The sequence below is a fragment of the Monopterus albus genome, unplaced genomic scaffold (genome assembly GCF_001952655.1).
Source record: "Monopterus albus unplaced genomic scaffold, M_albus_1.0 scaffold29.1, whole genome shotgun sequence".
NCBI lineage: Eukaryota > Metazoa > Chordata > Actinopteri > Synbranchiformes > Synbranchidae > Monopterus > Monopterus albus.
Genome location: NW_018127909.1, coordinates 4,310,185 through 4,326,248, shown reverse-complemented (window position 1 = coordinate 4,326,248; position 16,064 = coordinate 4,310,185). Strand labels below are relative to the sequence as shown.

The 16,064-nt window shown below is 39.5% G+C and overlaps 1 protein-coding gene across 1 annotated transcript; it reads right to left on the bottom strand.

Annotated features, from left to right (window-relative positions):
• Positions 1-4,408: 4,408 nt before the first annotated feature.
• Positions 4,409-6,771, bottom strand: LOC109957964 (transcription factor LBX1-like). The gene is made up of 2 exons (XM_020596226.1): positions 6,098-6,771; positions 4,409-5,566 (listed from the first exon to the last, which is right to left on the bottom strand). The coding sequence occupies exons 1-2, from the start codon at positions 6,423-6,425 to the stop codon at positions 5,079-5,081; spliced, it is 816 nt and encodes a 271-aa protein (XP_020451882.1). The 5' UTR covers positions 6,426-6,771; the 3' UTR covers positions 4,409-5,078.
• Positions 6,772-16,064: the final 9,293 nt, after the last annotated feature.

Below are 16,064 nucleotides of genomic sequence, written 5' to 3'. Positions count from 1 at the left end.
GGGAAAGAGAGAGAGAAAGTTGACTATTATTTTTATGATTCAAACATCATGTCTCACACTATTATGATTAATCTTACTTTGCAGTATTTATTTATTTAGACATTTTCATATATCATATTTCACATATACACATACTTTCTTTGTCTCTCTCTCTCTCTCTCTCTCACACACACACACACACACACACACACACACACACACACACACACACACACACACACACACACACTACATGCTGTGTTTTCAGTCCTTGTGGGGACTTTACATAGACTTATATTCATGTTCTGTAGACTTACCCTAACCTTAACCATAACCATTATTTGCCTAACGCTAACCTCACCCTAACCCTAAACCATGTTGCCACTCTAAAATTCAGTGATTCAGTCCTCACAGTGTTGTATGTTAACAGGTTTCTGTCCCCTTGATGTAAGTAATACAAAGGTACACACACACACACCATGGCTGGTTAGCTGCTCGCTGTATGGGGCACACTGTCCTGTAAACACCAGCAGGTGTCTCTGTTCACCTCTATCCTCAGCAGCAAAGCAGCAGACTGGAATTTGAGGCTTGTCACCATCATCTTCTTCCTTTCCCACTGTCCTCCATGTGTTTTTATGTATTTGTATTCATATTTATGTATGAATCACTTTGATAGCTTTTCATATGTGTTTTGGTCTGATGTGATTTAAAGGATGAAACCATTAGATTTGTTTGTGCTGGTGATGCTGACTTCATTTTTTCATCTGTTTATTTTGGTATTTTGCTCTATAAAAATGTTGTTTTCCACCACATCTATTTTTTAAAGATAAAAAAAGACCTTTATTTCCTGTCTGCACTATCTAGTATACTTTGTAACACTATATTTATATGTAATGTTTTGTTTTCGGAGTATTTGAAATCATAGTTATATGTGCCACTAATGATTCATAGAAATATGTTTAATGTATTGGAATTTTCTTAACAATCTTGATTCACAGCTGAGAAATACAAAGCAAATGTTGGTGCACCTCTGACCTCAGATACCAGACTAGCAAAGGAAAACCTGCTTCTCATTATCCAGTCATACAACAAATATATCAAGAATAATTTAATAATAATTTTTTAGATAGAATCATCTGCATGGGATTATGTTGTACCTACCTCCGCACTGTTTTCTGCAGCCTCTTTTACCTTCGTGACTTCTCACGTGTCAATTAGAACCTTTTTTTATACCTTTAGGAACCCTTTGTAAGATTCTGGTGGTTCTAAGTTGTATTTATCATCCTACAAACACCAGCCACATCTGAAGCCTGCTGCTGCCACAGAGACTTCAGCAGTGGGGCAGATTAACTTCCACATCATGACAGTCTCTGAATTTTTTTTTTTCAAATTAAAAGAGAATCTCTTTCTCTCTCTCGTAAAAAGTGTCTGAGAAAATAAACTGTGTTTACTGGCTTTATGTTTTCAAGCTACATACCAAACTCACATAGCCTGGATTATTTGAATGATCAACTAGAATTTGATTAATATGCAAATTTCCCAACAAACCGTTCCATTTGAGCCTTCAGCGCAGCCTAATTAATCAACAGTTAAAGGAAATTAATACATACATCAATTCTGTCAGGAACATGCTTAGTTCAATCGTCCGTAAAATTGAAGTTTGAAGTATTAACTGGCTCCACAGGAAGGCTATGATTAAAACTCTACAATTCAGTTCTATTTAGATATATAGAGTGATTTAACTCCAGGCAAATATAAAGTCATAAAGTCATTTACAAAGCTCCTTTTCATACTTACTCAATATAACTAAGAGGACTACTACTAGTACTATTACCACTACTACTACTACTACTATTACTAATAATAATAATAGTAAACTGAGGGACTACTGGAAGCCCATAAATCTCTGCATTTTTAATATGTTTTGTATTATTTTTGAGAAACAAACATGAATAACTGCAATGTTAATGCCGTCACGTGACCAGTGACTCAGATATAAATTTACACTTTGCACTTGAGACTGTTTTCTACAAGGTGCAAATAAGAGAAGAGAGAGAGAGAGAGAGAGAGAGAGAGAGAGTATACAAAACGGGGGGGACAGAGGTGAAAAGAGAGAGGGCTGTACTATTGTTTCAGTAGGGACTCATGCATCAAACTTCAATTTTCCGGACGATTGAAGTAGTGATTTTTTCCATCTTGAAGTAAAATCCTGAAATACACTTAAGACCTCCAGATTAATTACCACGAAGTGGTCCCTCAGACTGTAGTATTACTTATCACCGGGACCGCCTGACAAGCCCTCATAAAATAAGCAAGTGAAATCCATAAACTTAGCCTGCCTTAACACCCTCTCCTTTCATAAATATGCTTGAGCCAGAATAGGCTGCGGAAGTCACGCGCATGAACACACGCGCACGCCGCAAAACAAAGAATCGGTTTTAAGAATAAGTTTGAACTCGGAACGTTCATATTTGCAGGGCAATTTACAAAATAACCGAATTGAATTTTTTTTTTGGAGGTTACTTTTAAAATCGTGGTTTACCTTGACAAAAATAATATTAAATGTTTACTTTGACGCCCAAGACCCCGTTTTGGATTTATCTGATTTAAACAATTAATAAATAGTAAAGAATGCACTATAATACAATTGTAAGCAAATATAATGAATTGTTTATTAATTTGTATTTGTCACCATTTGTAACTTCTTCCAGGCTTATAAAACCTGGGCTACTCATTTGTAGGAGCCTATAGCAGCCTCCACAGGAGGAGGTAGTTAACAAATACATTCCATGTAGCCGCTTATAATTACATCATAGTGTCTTATAAACCATTATGTATCGCTAATAAATGCAAAATAGGGAAGTTAGTGTTATTTATAAATATTTTTATTAAGACTAATGTGCCTACAGAGAATTTAGAATAGCTTCAGTCATATTATGTGCTTACAGTCCTATAAACTTCTTCAGGTTTCCCTGTACTATTAAAAACAAAAGTGAAAAATAAGAAAAAAGAAACCCCTATAAAACAATTCACAAGAAGACAGCTCTACTTATCATCCCTCTTAACAAAGAGGGTTAAACGGGAGGTAGGCTTTTGAGTTCCTCTGCTGGACACTCTCTCTTTCTCACATCACCATGTTTTCAGCTTCATTAAACTCCTTAAAGACAAAAGAAATAAAGAGGCAGAAGAAGAAAAAAAGAGATGAGAAGAAAACAAACAAAAGAGCTCCCTAACCAGACTCTGGCATAAATGTCACAGTCCAAACTCTTTATGGCTCTCTACTTAACATTAAAAACACTTTCAACAAAATCCATTTCTTGTTTAGAAAAACCTTCTTGGACAGAAGTCAAACATATTATTCCAGAGCTAAAAAGCGGAGGAGGACAAGCGGCGCACAAAAAAAGGGACAGTTTCATTGTAATTCATTGACTTGTTCAAAACGCCAGTCAAAGAAAAGGGCTAGACATTAATAGTCGCAGATGCCCTCATGAAGGGAGAGTCTGTGTAGGCATTATGGCCTTTGTTCGCACCCAGTTAAACTGTTTAAAAGGAGGGTTAACTCAATCCATCAAATTGTCTCAAATTGTGAGGAAATTTCAAAAACCATATGGCCTCCAAACGTTCGCGTCCTTTTTGTGCGGTGGGACACACTTGTCTCAGTATTGGTGCCTGCGGGGGACCGGCCCTGCTCCTTTGTGGCTCGTCCCATCAGGGAACGCTGCTCATTTGTCCCCACTTTTCATGCTTTACGCTCAAAATTACGGCCCAGTCCAGCAGAACAAAAAAGGTCTATAAAGGCCCGGAGAAACTGGCCCAAAACTTTGTGTTTTTGTGGCATCCTCTCCTTTCTCCCCCCCCGACACCAGATTTGTGTTTCTCACATAAATTTTTGCCACGAATGGAGAAACACGTCTAAGGGTCAAGAAGCCACGATACGCATTTAGGACGTGAAAGGAGATGTGAGATTCTGGACCGCAAAATGTTTAGAGCATCTTAGCAGAAAAGGACACAAAGGGACAAAATAGTTCAGAGTATAATAACTCTAAATAAACCGCCTTTGATATGCTTACACGCCCGGATTTGGCAAGGAGAGCGTGATTTTATTTTAAAATGATTTTTTCTTCAATAGGAAAAAAACAGGCTATTGTATCCATAACAAAAAAAACCCTCGATATTAATCAAAGAATTACAACATAAAAGAAATATTCAGAAAAGCAATTTTATTCCCATAGTAGCCTATATACATTACAGTCTGTGCATTGGTTTTCAAATAATGTCCTGATTTTAGAAAGGCACTTACAGGTGTACAAAACATAACAAATTTATAACTGTAAATCTATTGTATCCAAACAATAAATCTAAAAAGTAGCCTATAGCTTGTCAAAAATCAAACCACCCGAACTGTTTTTTCCCCCCCCCCCCCCCAGCTCCAGCATTCCCAAACAAACGCATGGATGTCCGAGTTTGCCTTTCCGACCAACATCGTCCTGCACTGCAGCATCGGGACGCCAAATATGAACTGAAGTCAAGGGTTACAGTCAGATGATGACGAGGGAGGAGGAGGAGGTCCGGCAGTAACGAGATGATTCTATGGCGATTTGGCTCACAGAAAACACAAAACCATTTAAATAAAAAAAAAAAAGAAAAATAAGCAAAAATAAATAGATTATGATCACAAATCAAATCATGCATTTACATGCAAAAATATGGGGAACTGGAGCACTTTCATTGTGGTGTGTGAGGACAGGCCTTATGGCACAGGTGTGTGAAGTGTAGTGTAGGCTATTTGCGTGTGAGGGTGTGTCTGCGTGTGTGTCGGCCTGTAGTGTAAAAAAATAATAAGTTACTCGTGTCATTTCAGACCATATTGCTTTGATTGCAAGTAGGAACAGTTAGCTAATGAATACATTGTAAAATACCACTGCATATTTCTTGCTCTGTGTTCATGCGTCACTATGAATAGGTCTATCTGTGCCGATATAAAAGTCATTACATTTTGGTACATGTTCTGAGATATGGTATACAATATAAGCAGTAAGTTACAAGGATTTTTTCAGCGTCTTTTGTGTTTCTCGACCTCTCAGTCCCACGCTGCGCCATCAGTCATCCACATCAATCTCCACGTCCTCGTCCTCGGAGCACTCTTTACTAGTTGTTTGGTCTGAGAAGGGAGACAGCGGCGACGTCCGCAGTTTCTGAGCGAGCTCATGCTCCTGCTGGCCGCCCCGCGCGGGGGACTCGGCTCGTGGGTGGCCCAGCGTGCCGTTGGCGCATTTCTCCAGGTCCGCCAGCTTGGCGAGCTTGTCCAAGGGGACCTGGCCGATGGCCTTGGCCGACTCTACGTCGGCCTTCATCTCCTCCAGGTCCCGTTTTAGCTTGGCCCTCCGGTTCTGAAACCACGTGATGACCTGCGCGTTTGTCAGGCCCAACTGCTGCGCGATCTGGTCCCGGTCAGCGGGGGACAGGTACTTCTGGTACAGGAAGCGCTTCTCCAGCTCGTAGATTTGGTGATTGGTGAACGCCGTCCGAGACTTCCGACGCTTCTTCGGGGTGGTTCTCTGGCCGAATAGAGTCATCCCGTCCCGGCCTGTGAGGGAGAGGAAGAGGCTGAAAATCACATATTCATGCAGGTGCAGAGCTTCATCTGCACCGCAGCGGTGTGCGCGTAAGAGTCATCCTAACGCAGAAACCATAATGAAAGTGATGCTATCTGTAAAACAGTAGACTAAAGCCTTTAGTCCTTATGGGAAAAGCTAATTACAGGAATATTAAACATACACCTCTGGGAAATATTCAGCAGCAGACACTTAGGGCCCTAATATTAAAGAAAAGCGGCGGTGATTTATTTCATTGAAGAACAGTAAATTAACACGCCTTTGTTCGGGAAGACTAGGAAAAGGAAAAGTGCATTTCTGAACACAGCAGCTCTGGCTATTAAACAAGCACATAAAATAACAGAATGCAAATTACAGGGTGTAGCAAAAATATGTCATTTTCTGTCTGGCACAGGCCTTTAATTATACGAGCAAGAAAAAATATCAAACATGGCGTAATAATAACAGTAAAAAGCTGTATTTTAGATGGTTTTGTTTCGTTTTGTTTTAGAATGTTAGTGTACCTTCCGCAGCCTGTAAAACGCTAACTTCCAGTCCCTTGAAGGTCTTGCTTGCCAGTTCCTCCAGCGCGCAGAGCGGGGAGGTCTGGGTGAGGAGAGCCCGGCTGGATAAAGGGATGCTGGACGGACGGTGCTTCTCAGAAGATGAAATTAGATGAGCAGTGCCGCAAATCGTGTAACTTCGTTTCACTGACGGTTTGTTCAGGATGTCCTCGATGCTGAAGGGGGTCAGCGGCTTGTTGGAGTTGGCAGGAGGCGGCAATTGGTCCAGCGGACTTCGCCTCCTGTTTTCCACTGCATCACATTTGGCCACTTCTTTGGATGTCATCATTGGTTGTACGCAGTTTATACAGGACTTCGTTGAAAAATTCAGCGCGTAGAAACGAGGGGAGGAAAGTCACATAACAGTTAGGGGGTTAACAAAAACACAAAGCTACTGAGGAGAGAAGGGAGAAAAGAAAATCTTAATCCAAAACAGGATGTCTTCAAAGTGTCGATCCTCGGGAGCAGCAAGTCCGCAGGAGTGAGATGCCTCCCTGAAAATGGCGAGGTCCAGAGAGTTGACGATTACTAACAAGTTATCATTGATTGGTAGGTAATCAATTATCTCCAGTGGTACTTTCGCCCTCTTCCCTTTCACTCTTTGACTATGTTGCAGTCCAGTGCGGGGCTTTTTGCGACTGGGGGTGTCCCATTAATTAGGACGCATGGCTGAAAGGAGGAGGAGCCCGGCGGAATTATAATGCTTTGTGCTCTTATCATCTCTGGTCTAATTTAGTCCTGTGGTGAGATACTGTACCAGAATAGGTATATGGGGTAAATGAGGGGAAGCAGAGCGATAGAAAGAGAGGGCTAGAGAGAGGGAGAGAGAGAGAGATGAGGGCGAGAAATCACAATTCGTAGTCTATTTAAGCGTTTTTAGGCGTAAAACGTCATACTCGGGTGTTGTCAAAAAGAGAAGTTTGTTGAGGGGTTATTTAAGATGTCGCAGCTATAGAAGGATATTTTCCTCGACCCAATGCGTGGATGATCCTTTGTTTTATAAAGGTGATGCAGAGCTGGGCCATATATCAGCTCTGATGATACCTTCTCTGGGGCGGGAGAGAAGGAGCAGCATGCATCCCTCTCAGCAACGCCAAATCCAGGCCATAACTCAGGCGCAAGGGCTCCTTTTATATCATCCGAGAAATATTTCACCTCCTCTCAAATTCCCCCGCGTCCTCCAGGTTTGACATGATGGGTTTATTTTGGATGCTGCTGTGAAAAATCGCAGACAGGGCATTTGCATATAGGAAAACGAGTTTACGCCCCAGGACAAAATGTGTGTTTTTTCGATCGAAATGACCATTTTATAAATATGAAAAAGTTGCCAGTAATTTAGAGGAATTTAGGGGATTTGAATCCTATACCAGGCTGTTATTATTATTATTATTATTATTATTATTAGTCATTTGTTGTCGTTTGTTGTTATTGCTGCTGTTGTTGTTCTTATTTTAGGATATTGTTATTTATTAATTTACTTTCATAATGAATGTCAAATCAGGATGCTGTAAGTCAATATTACAGTGATTATAGCTTCACGTCACTGATGGACGCGCCAGTGAAATTAAAACAGAGAGATGATGATGATGATGATGATGACGATGATGGTGGTGGGATTATTTAGGGGGGCAATCACTGTACATAATGGCCTTTTATTATTTTTAATACAGTTGATTATTGAAATCTTTCAAATACAAATGTTCGAGGCTATTTTATCATTCCTCTACATGACTTTATAGACAGGATTCTTACAGTGAGGAACTAAAAACAGCAATGAACAGAAAAGAATCTAACAACAAAAGTGACTTAAAGACATTTTATTTGTTTCTGATAGGACAGCCATCGACCTTCCCCCTATCATATGCATATTAAAACATTATTTGTTCATTTTAAGCAAACTTTCAGAATTATGTCCCGACGTTTTTTAATGAGAATGAAAGAAAAGGAAAAAAGAGAGCTGTTTGATGAAGGCTAACAGAGGCCAGGCAGTTTGAAGCTAGCACAGTTTATAGTTGCTGCTGCTGGGTGAGGGGGTGAGGGGGGAGGTGGGGGGAGTCAAACCTGATTTCAGAAGTAGATGAATCTGATGTTTTGCAGAAATAAAACCTGCTAGGTTTTAAGCATGTTTCTTACACATTTGCCTGAATTCCTTTTTATTTTTGTTTTATTTTTATACCTTCCCAACACCCACTAAATGTATATTTCTTAATAAAGCCCCTAGTAGAATCATTTGGAAAGACAAGTGTTGGAAAAATTAGCAGAAAGACAGATTAATTAAAAAGATATGTGATGGGCCAATTCTGCCTTAAATGTTTCATAGTGTTGTCAAATAATATTTCAAAGAGTTTCATTAATGCATCTATTAGCATAATATGAGGGCAAACACAATTTAGCTTAAATGATAATTCAATTAATTATTAGTGTCTAAAGTGAAAATGTTTCACTACTCACAGCATAATACATTTATAATGCAGACAGTAATATGCATCCAACAATATTATAATATTCTTTAGCTAATCTTTTATACAGCATATATTTTACAGGATATTAGTGGGAATCATTTGTTCACCTTCCATCACATGTCTGTTTTCAGTCAGCTGAGCTGTGGAGTGTAATTGGTGTTCTGTGCTGTGCTGGCCTGTTTATTAAAGACAGATATTTGTAGTGGTGTGTCATCATCTCTGTGTCTGGCTCGCCAAGGTCAGCGACACTGCTTGCCTCTCAGCTCCCCTTTAGCCAGAGAACTTAATCTTTTAAGCTACTAGACTGTGCAGGGGATGTTTTCTGGCTGGGGACAGTACCCTGGCTGTCTGCAAAATTATTCTCTCTGATATATTATCTACTCATGTTTTCTGGTTTCCAGTGAATGTTACATATATGTAGACTTCCAATGTCAGCCCTCGAACAGGCAATTTAAAGTCCCACAATTTAGATGCTATACAGTGAAGAATTATTTTATTCATCAGTCAGCTCTGTTGCTTAATACTAATTTAATTTTACTTAATAAATATCAGTTAAATGGGATCTAAACGTAGAGAATATCTTGAGTTATGTATGTCTACTACATTTGTATTGTACACTGAGGTGGTGTGTTGTATGGACAGTTATGTTGATTTATATATGATTGGGAAAAGTGTTATATGTGTCATGTGCAGTGTTATAGTCGAGTCACTAAACCTTGAGTCTGAGTTCAGTGTTCGAGTCACCAAAGCCTGAGTCACCAAAAAAAGTAGCCTGAGTTGAATCCAAGTTGAGTCCCCGTTAACTGAGTCCAAGTCATCAGGGTTTACATTAAACACAACTGATACACAATTTTAAAAGGAGCTTATTTACCGTGTGTGACACAATAGCTACTCGTAAGTGTATGTGTGTGAACAATATGAATATTTTTTGATAGGCAGAGTCTACGTTTCAATAGCAGTGTGCCACATACAACATGGTTTAGGTGAAGAGGTTGCAATAGCTTAGCAATATCTTAACTAAAATTATTATGGCCTGTTACAAAAAAAGTCCTTGTCTTCAACTTGGGAATCTGAATGCAGCCAGTACTTGAGTACAAGTCAAGTTAGGAGTCCTGAAAATCATGAATTCAAGTAATACAATGCTGGTTGTGTGTTGTAACTCTGCACCCTGTGTCTGTTTCTTGGATGCAGCTAGGACGCATGGGATATGTATTGTATCGTGTCGTATTGTATTGTAAAACAATGTAGTTGGTTCCCTTCGTGTGGTGGATGCTTTTGTACTTTTGATGGCTTGATATTAAATTTACATCATTAATAAACCCCCAAACTCTCTGGTTAGCCATAATCCAGTTGTGTTAGTTTAATCTATATTTACCATGCGCTGTAATTTTGGATATTCATGTAAAGAATGCCATAACTCTTTTTATTCCCAACCAGGCATTGATTGAGCCCTGCCACATTGTGGTCTGTTGGCTTAAAGTGTCATTTTGTAATATGTCTTAGCGACCTGTGTGGGAGAAGACAGCGCTCATTGCAGGCTTAGATTGAGATCAGACAGCTGCAGGGGAAACTATCCACATTGTAGCCATTTTGTGAGACCCCAAAGATGGGTGTCATGTCTCCCCACTCCCAAAGGCCTTCCTGTTATCTCACATGACACCAGATATAGATACAGAGAGGAGAGGGGGAGAGATAGCCTGGCTCAGATGTGTCTCTCTGTTTAAAAGGTGTACTTTATAAATCACATGTCATTACCAGGGGTCACTGGTTGAAGCACACCATTGGATGGTTTCATTGCGAGCGCCAGTCTGGATGGAGGAGAGTGGATTTATCTGGCAGTTGGATCTCTGGAGAGCCAGCCATATTTTATGTGACTAGAGATGTAATAACAGGCCTCTGACAAATCCCTGACGGCCTGGCTTTTCCTGCCTCGCAGTGCAGTGTCAATGCCAGTGCTGCAGGAGCAGAGGCTCATAAGCAGCACCGTTATTACTGTGATACACGTGGACTGTACTGTGCCACTCAGCAAACTTTTTGCTATGTCATAAGTCAAGTTATTGAAGGGTTCACCCAGATCACACTGAATGTTTGCATGCTGACCTCAAGCAGTACTGAGCTGTAGTTTTGGTTTTATGTACCAAAACCATAACTGTACTGTACAATGTACAAACAACATGTACAACACAGTAAAATGACAAAAGCACTGGAGTAACGGAAATGAAATCCAACAAAAGGGAGATGCCAATTTTGAAAGAAGAAATAACTAATTTCTCTTCTTACAAATAAAATGTGAAAGTCATAAGCAGTAAACACACCCTCACTTGTTAGAATAGCCTGAGGGGTTGTGTTACTTATGGCCTAATGGCCAGTGGTGGTGCCTAATGGTAGCAAACATTAGATAGAAAGCATAACCTTTGTCTTAAATTAGCTAAAATATATATGAACAATACTTTGACAAATATGATTTCCTACAAAATAAATATTATTAAGAGACAGATCAGGGCCTGAGATAATATAAAATATAAAATGCATTGATCTTAAAACACTTAAATGTAATTTTCTGAGCACAACAAATGAAATTCCATTGCAATTGTACCAGGAGGTGACAAATGGATAATTCAGACCTACAGAGAGATAAAAACCAAACTAACTGCACGGATAGATACTGCTAATGTTAGGTGAGAAAATATCAGTGGTAAAGGAAGAATACAACAGAATAGTATTTACCTAAGTTAAAGTATAATTATCATGTTAAAAAAAACAATTCCACAAAACCACTGCATTCAAAACCTTAGGTATGGAAATATTATCAAGCAAATGTACTAAATTATTCTAAACAAACAGATTAAGAGCAAAGTGCTCACTCTCTAAAATGAACCCTTGGAGCATGTTACGCTATGGTATAAAACCTCTGGATTATTACTTGTGCTCTAAAATGTAAGCAGCATTTTCATGCTGTAGCTGGTTGTGATGGAGTTAATTTTAGCTGCTTTGTTAGGTAGCATTTCTATAAAAAAGCTCCTGGTTTTTAGTTAAATTACATTTTCATTTGCAGAATCTTAATCTGAAGAGTAACTAGCAGCTACAGCTGTCAATAAATGTAGTAGAGAAAAGACACAATATATCCATTTGAAATGTAATGGAGTAGAATAATAGCAACGTAGAACAGAACTGAAATGCTCAAAGTACAAGTACCTCAAAAATATGTTCAAACAGTACTTGAGAAAATGTACTTTGTTACTTTTCAACACTTGAAAATACAGTTCTCATTTGGGTGAACTGGCCCTTTAAAAGCGACAAATTGTCTGCCTCTGTCTAAACTCCAAATAACTTGTTGTCTTTCATAAGGTTTGATCACAAAAATTAAAAACGTCGACTCACTGACTGCTTCCAATCCGCCAAACAATCCACAAAAATACAGCTGAATATAAAGAAACATAAAAAGTGAGTTGAGCACAACCATAAATAAGTTACAAGTCATGACAGTGTCCCCATGCAAGGAAAAATAAAAACAGGTGTGCAGTCCCCAGGTGATAGAAGCACTGAAGTGACCCCAGGAAGTCACTTTCTCTCTAATCAGAAAACAACCCTCTTTGTGGTCTCCTGGTCCAAAAGATAGTCACTGCCATACGACAAATTAATTCATTCACTGTATAATGTGACACCGATGTTTTAATGCTAGGGGGTCCTAACATCTTTTATTTACGCATCATGCCAACAGAACCGAACCTGGACCCTATAAGATCTGTATACTGTGTCGTACCTGGTAGTAACAGACTGGCTGCACGCCCCTGATCGTACTGGTGTGGTTTGGGGCCTGTACTCTTGTAGTCTGGCGCAGCCTGAACATAAGCATTGCTAATTTACAGAAAGCACACTTTGATGCTGCACATGTGGCCATCAGAACTGAACCCGTGCCATGCCACCATTTACCCAGAAAACATGTTTCACCTTGTCTCTGTTTATCCCTTCGCAGGCTGTTCTCTTCACTTAGATAAACAGTGTGCTTCCTATGAGCATTCTTTGCTTCTCTATATTTACCAGCTGCTGATGAATCCTTCCGCTGCATTATGAATGCCATAGCACTGCACCAGATACTGCTTCATTTGAATGTTCTTCCTTTCTCATCTACGCTTCACCATAAAACAGTGATGCTGAAGGATTGTGTTATTTGGGATGGCCAGGTTGGAAAAGATTATTCACTGCCTTCAGTAATAAAAACTGCCGGAGGAGAACTGAGGAGAATTATGACAGCAATCCTTTAGTTTTTGTTTGTGGAGGCTGTTTTTTTTCCCCATGCAAAGATTTACAAAGGAGGATAAAGAGACCTTGAGGTGAAAAACAACAGAAAATCAAATTTGTCACCTTCAGACGTGTAAATACCTGCTGCAATTCTGTTGATTACTTGTATGTATAAATTATAGGTCAAATTGGATATTTATTACTTGTCAGTTACTGTTTATTGTAGGCTGCAATTACCTGCTTAGCTTTTTCTAGCTGCATTCCTTCATCATCTAAGTCATGTCTGGTGTCTCCCTACTTATACCAAATGTTAGTTTATACATTAAAAAAATGGATTTAAAATAAGATAAGAGCACGAGCCCACTCTAATTACACGAAGTGGGCTTGGGTTGTGTTAATTCAATGCCCATGGGGGCTTTTGCAGTACAGCCGTATAGGAACTGATGCTGACAGGTCAGCTGTTCTTTCTTGAAGAGAGGAATGTTTGTCTTCCTCCTCCGCTTTTCATCGTCCTTATTCCCTCCATCCTTGCTCAATTACTTTCTCCTCTTTTCTTTCTCTCACTCTCCATTTCTGTCAAGTCTCCATCCTAACACACAACACACACATACACTGTCTTTGAGAGATGGCCTCTGTCTTTCAATTAGCCTGCAATGGCCCTCTTACAAGGCTGGCGTCTGGCGAGTTAGGCCGGCAGCAGATGCTGCTGTGGATTGGTCGTTCATCTGCAGCCTGCAGACTGTATTGAATAGTCATTAGGGTGGAGCTGACTATTCATGACAGAAGAAGTGGCTTTGTGTGGGAGGGGATGCTACTACATCAGGTTATCTTTATTCTCTCGTCCTCTGTGGGGTTTTTACAGTATTGAAAGGAAGGTGACTCTGATTAGGAGCACAAACATAATGTCGGTGACTCTGCGTGACAGTCACTTGTCACTGACAGTTTGGTTGTTAGAGTATGTTATATAATTCAGATCAGATATAAAGGAGAGATAGCAGAGAAAGAAAGAAACAGCGAGACAGCTACAGAAAGCCCCCCAGTGGGCAGAAGAGCCACGAGCCAGTCTGTTGCATTCGTGTATGATTTGTCGACTCTCAGTGGGCCTGTTCATGGAGCACCTGGCAACCAGGCACAGAGGAATATGGTGGCTGCCATGACCATACTACCAACACACACACAACCATATGCCCCCATTGTCATTCCAATGAGCTCGGACAACATTCACTTTCCCCTCCTTTCAGCAAACACTATCAATACAAACCCCACGTGGAGGGGCCCGGGTCAAGAGGGAGTCTCACTACAAAGTGGCTGCTGACACACACACACACACACACACATGCACACATTCACACACACACACAAACACACCCTCCTCTCCTGAACCCCCGTAGGCTGGACTGAGGAAATGTGAATTAGCTTCATCAATGCAGAGGTTAACATTGCGCAAAGATGATGTTGACCTCTTGTTGTATTCTTGGTTTGATGTCTTTCTTTGGGCCAAATGCTTATGAATAAAAATGGCAAGGGGAGAGGTTGACAAAGGGATTTGTCTGACTAATGCTAAGGAAAAACCCCCCAGGGAAAGCCTGGTTAAGCTCAACACTGCTGAATCCCCCCTGCAGTATTATCAATCATGGAGAGACTCACACAGCGCTGTTATTGTTTTTGCCATAATTGCGTCAGAATAGCTTTCGTTTGTCTCTAATGAAAAGTGTCTGCATTCATCATGCTAATGCAGTGACATCATAAATATTACACGTGGCAACCTATAGTGCCATCTGACACATGTACCGTTTAAAATGGGAAAGAAACATGTGCTGACTGGTTGTGTCTGCCTGGTAATAAAATGTTTGCTGTAATTTCACATTCATGTGTAAAAATTAAAGATTTAATTAATCAAAATTCCAAAAAAGGCAGTAGTTTTTCATTTACATCTGGATGTTGCTAACCCGACAGTTTTGCTTTTATTGTGCCCTTGTTTTCAGATATCTGTTAAGAGAATTCTGCTGAACTTTTGTTTGTGATTAACACAGGACCAGAAACTTAGATCACACTTTATAATAAAGATACAAATCATTGACTTAAGTTTAACTAATGTATGACTTATGATCATTTTTGCATGCATTGGTGACATCATGGATTCCTGTTACATTAAGAAATTATGAAGTTTTTCTATGATTAGTTCTTAGTCAAAACTAACAATGTTAATTTACATTTACTTCATTCATTTATTGATATGCCACCACATTAGCTGCAAAAGTACCTGTTCCTTTGAAAATGTGAAGCTTGTTTCTAGTTACCAGGTGCAAACATTAGTATGACCCCAGTGTATTTACGTCACATTTATCAGTAACATTTTACTACAAAAAAAGCAAAGGTAGGCCAGTAACACAGAGCCAGCAACATGCCTACTCATTTTCCCTAATTTGTCAGACTGAAACTGCTAAATGATTTTTGTTTTAGTGCAGTATTCTCTATATTACGCACCATGTCTTTCAACAAAAATAATGTGGCATAAATACAGCTGAGTCCTGTAGAAGCAAACAAATGTTTGCACCTGATGACCTGTTCCATAGAAAGAGGTACCGTTCTGTGGGTCTGAACTGAACTTTTGTGCAACTGTAACTGAGCTAATTTCATAGGATATCAATAAATGCATGAAGCAAATGTGAATTAATGTTCCTTAATTGATTATCTATGAAGGATGAACTAATCGCAGATAGTGACCTGATCATTTGTTAATAATGACTAACACAAATACATCTATCAATAATTCATGCACTAAGCCATCATTAGCCATGCATTAGTTAAACATCTTCCCAATATTATAGTGTTAAAAAAAACTGTTTTCTTCAAGAAGTAGTGAAACAGCGTTACTCTGGATCAGCTCTTTTCCTAGGGAATACTACTTTGGTCAAGCAGTGGCTCCAGTGAGAAGTGTTCACACTAAGGTCCGCAGCAATGGAGACATGTCTGGAAAGACACATGGTACCTGAAGTTTTTAAAGGTAATGCTTTACGCGTCACAAACTAAATTACATACACCTTTATTCTACTGTTGTGGAGGCAGGCTTTTAAGAGAAATCTCTCTCAGATATTCCAAAATAAAACCACACCTATCTCCAAGGCAAGATTCCTCTAGAAATAAAGGAGAGAATATGTTTGTCTTTTGGTTTTGGTGTAAACCAACCTTTAATTCAACAACTGCAGTGAGCGATTTGAGCC

Coding starts and splice junctions, on each gene's coding strand:
- LOC109957964 (XM_020596226.1), bottom strand. CDS start 6,425: ATGATGACATCCAAAGAAGTGGCCAAATGTGATGCAGTGGAAAACAGG. Junction 5,567..6,097: donor CGTTTTACAGGCTGCGGAAG/GTACACTAACAT, acceptor TCTCCCTCACAG/GCCGGGACGGGATGACTCTA.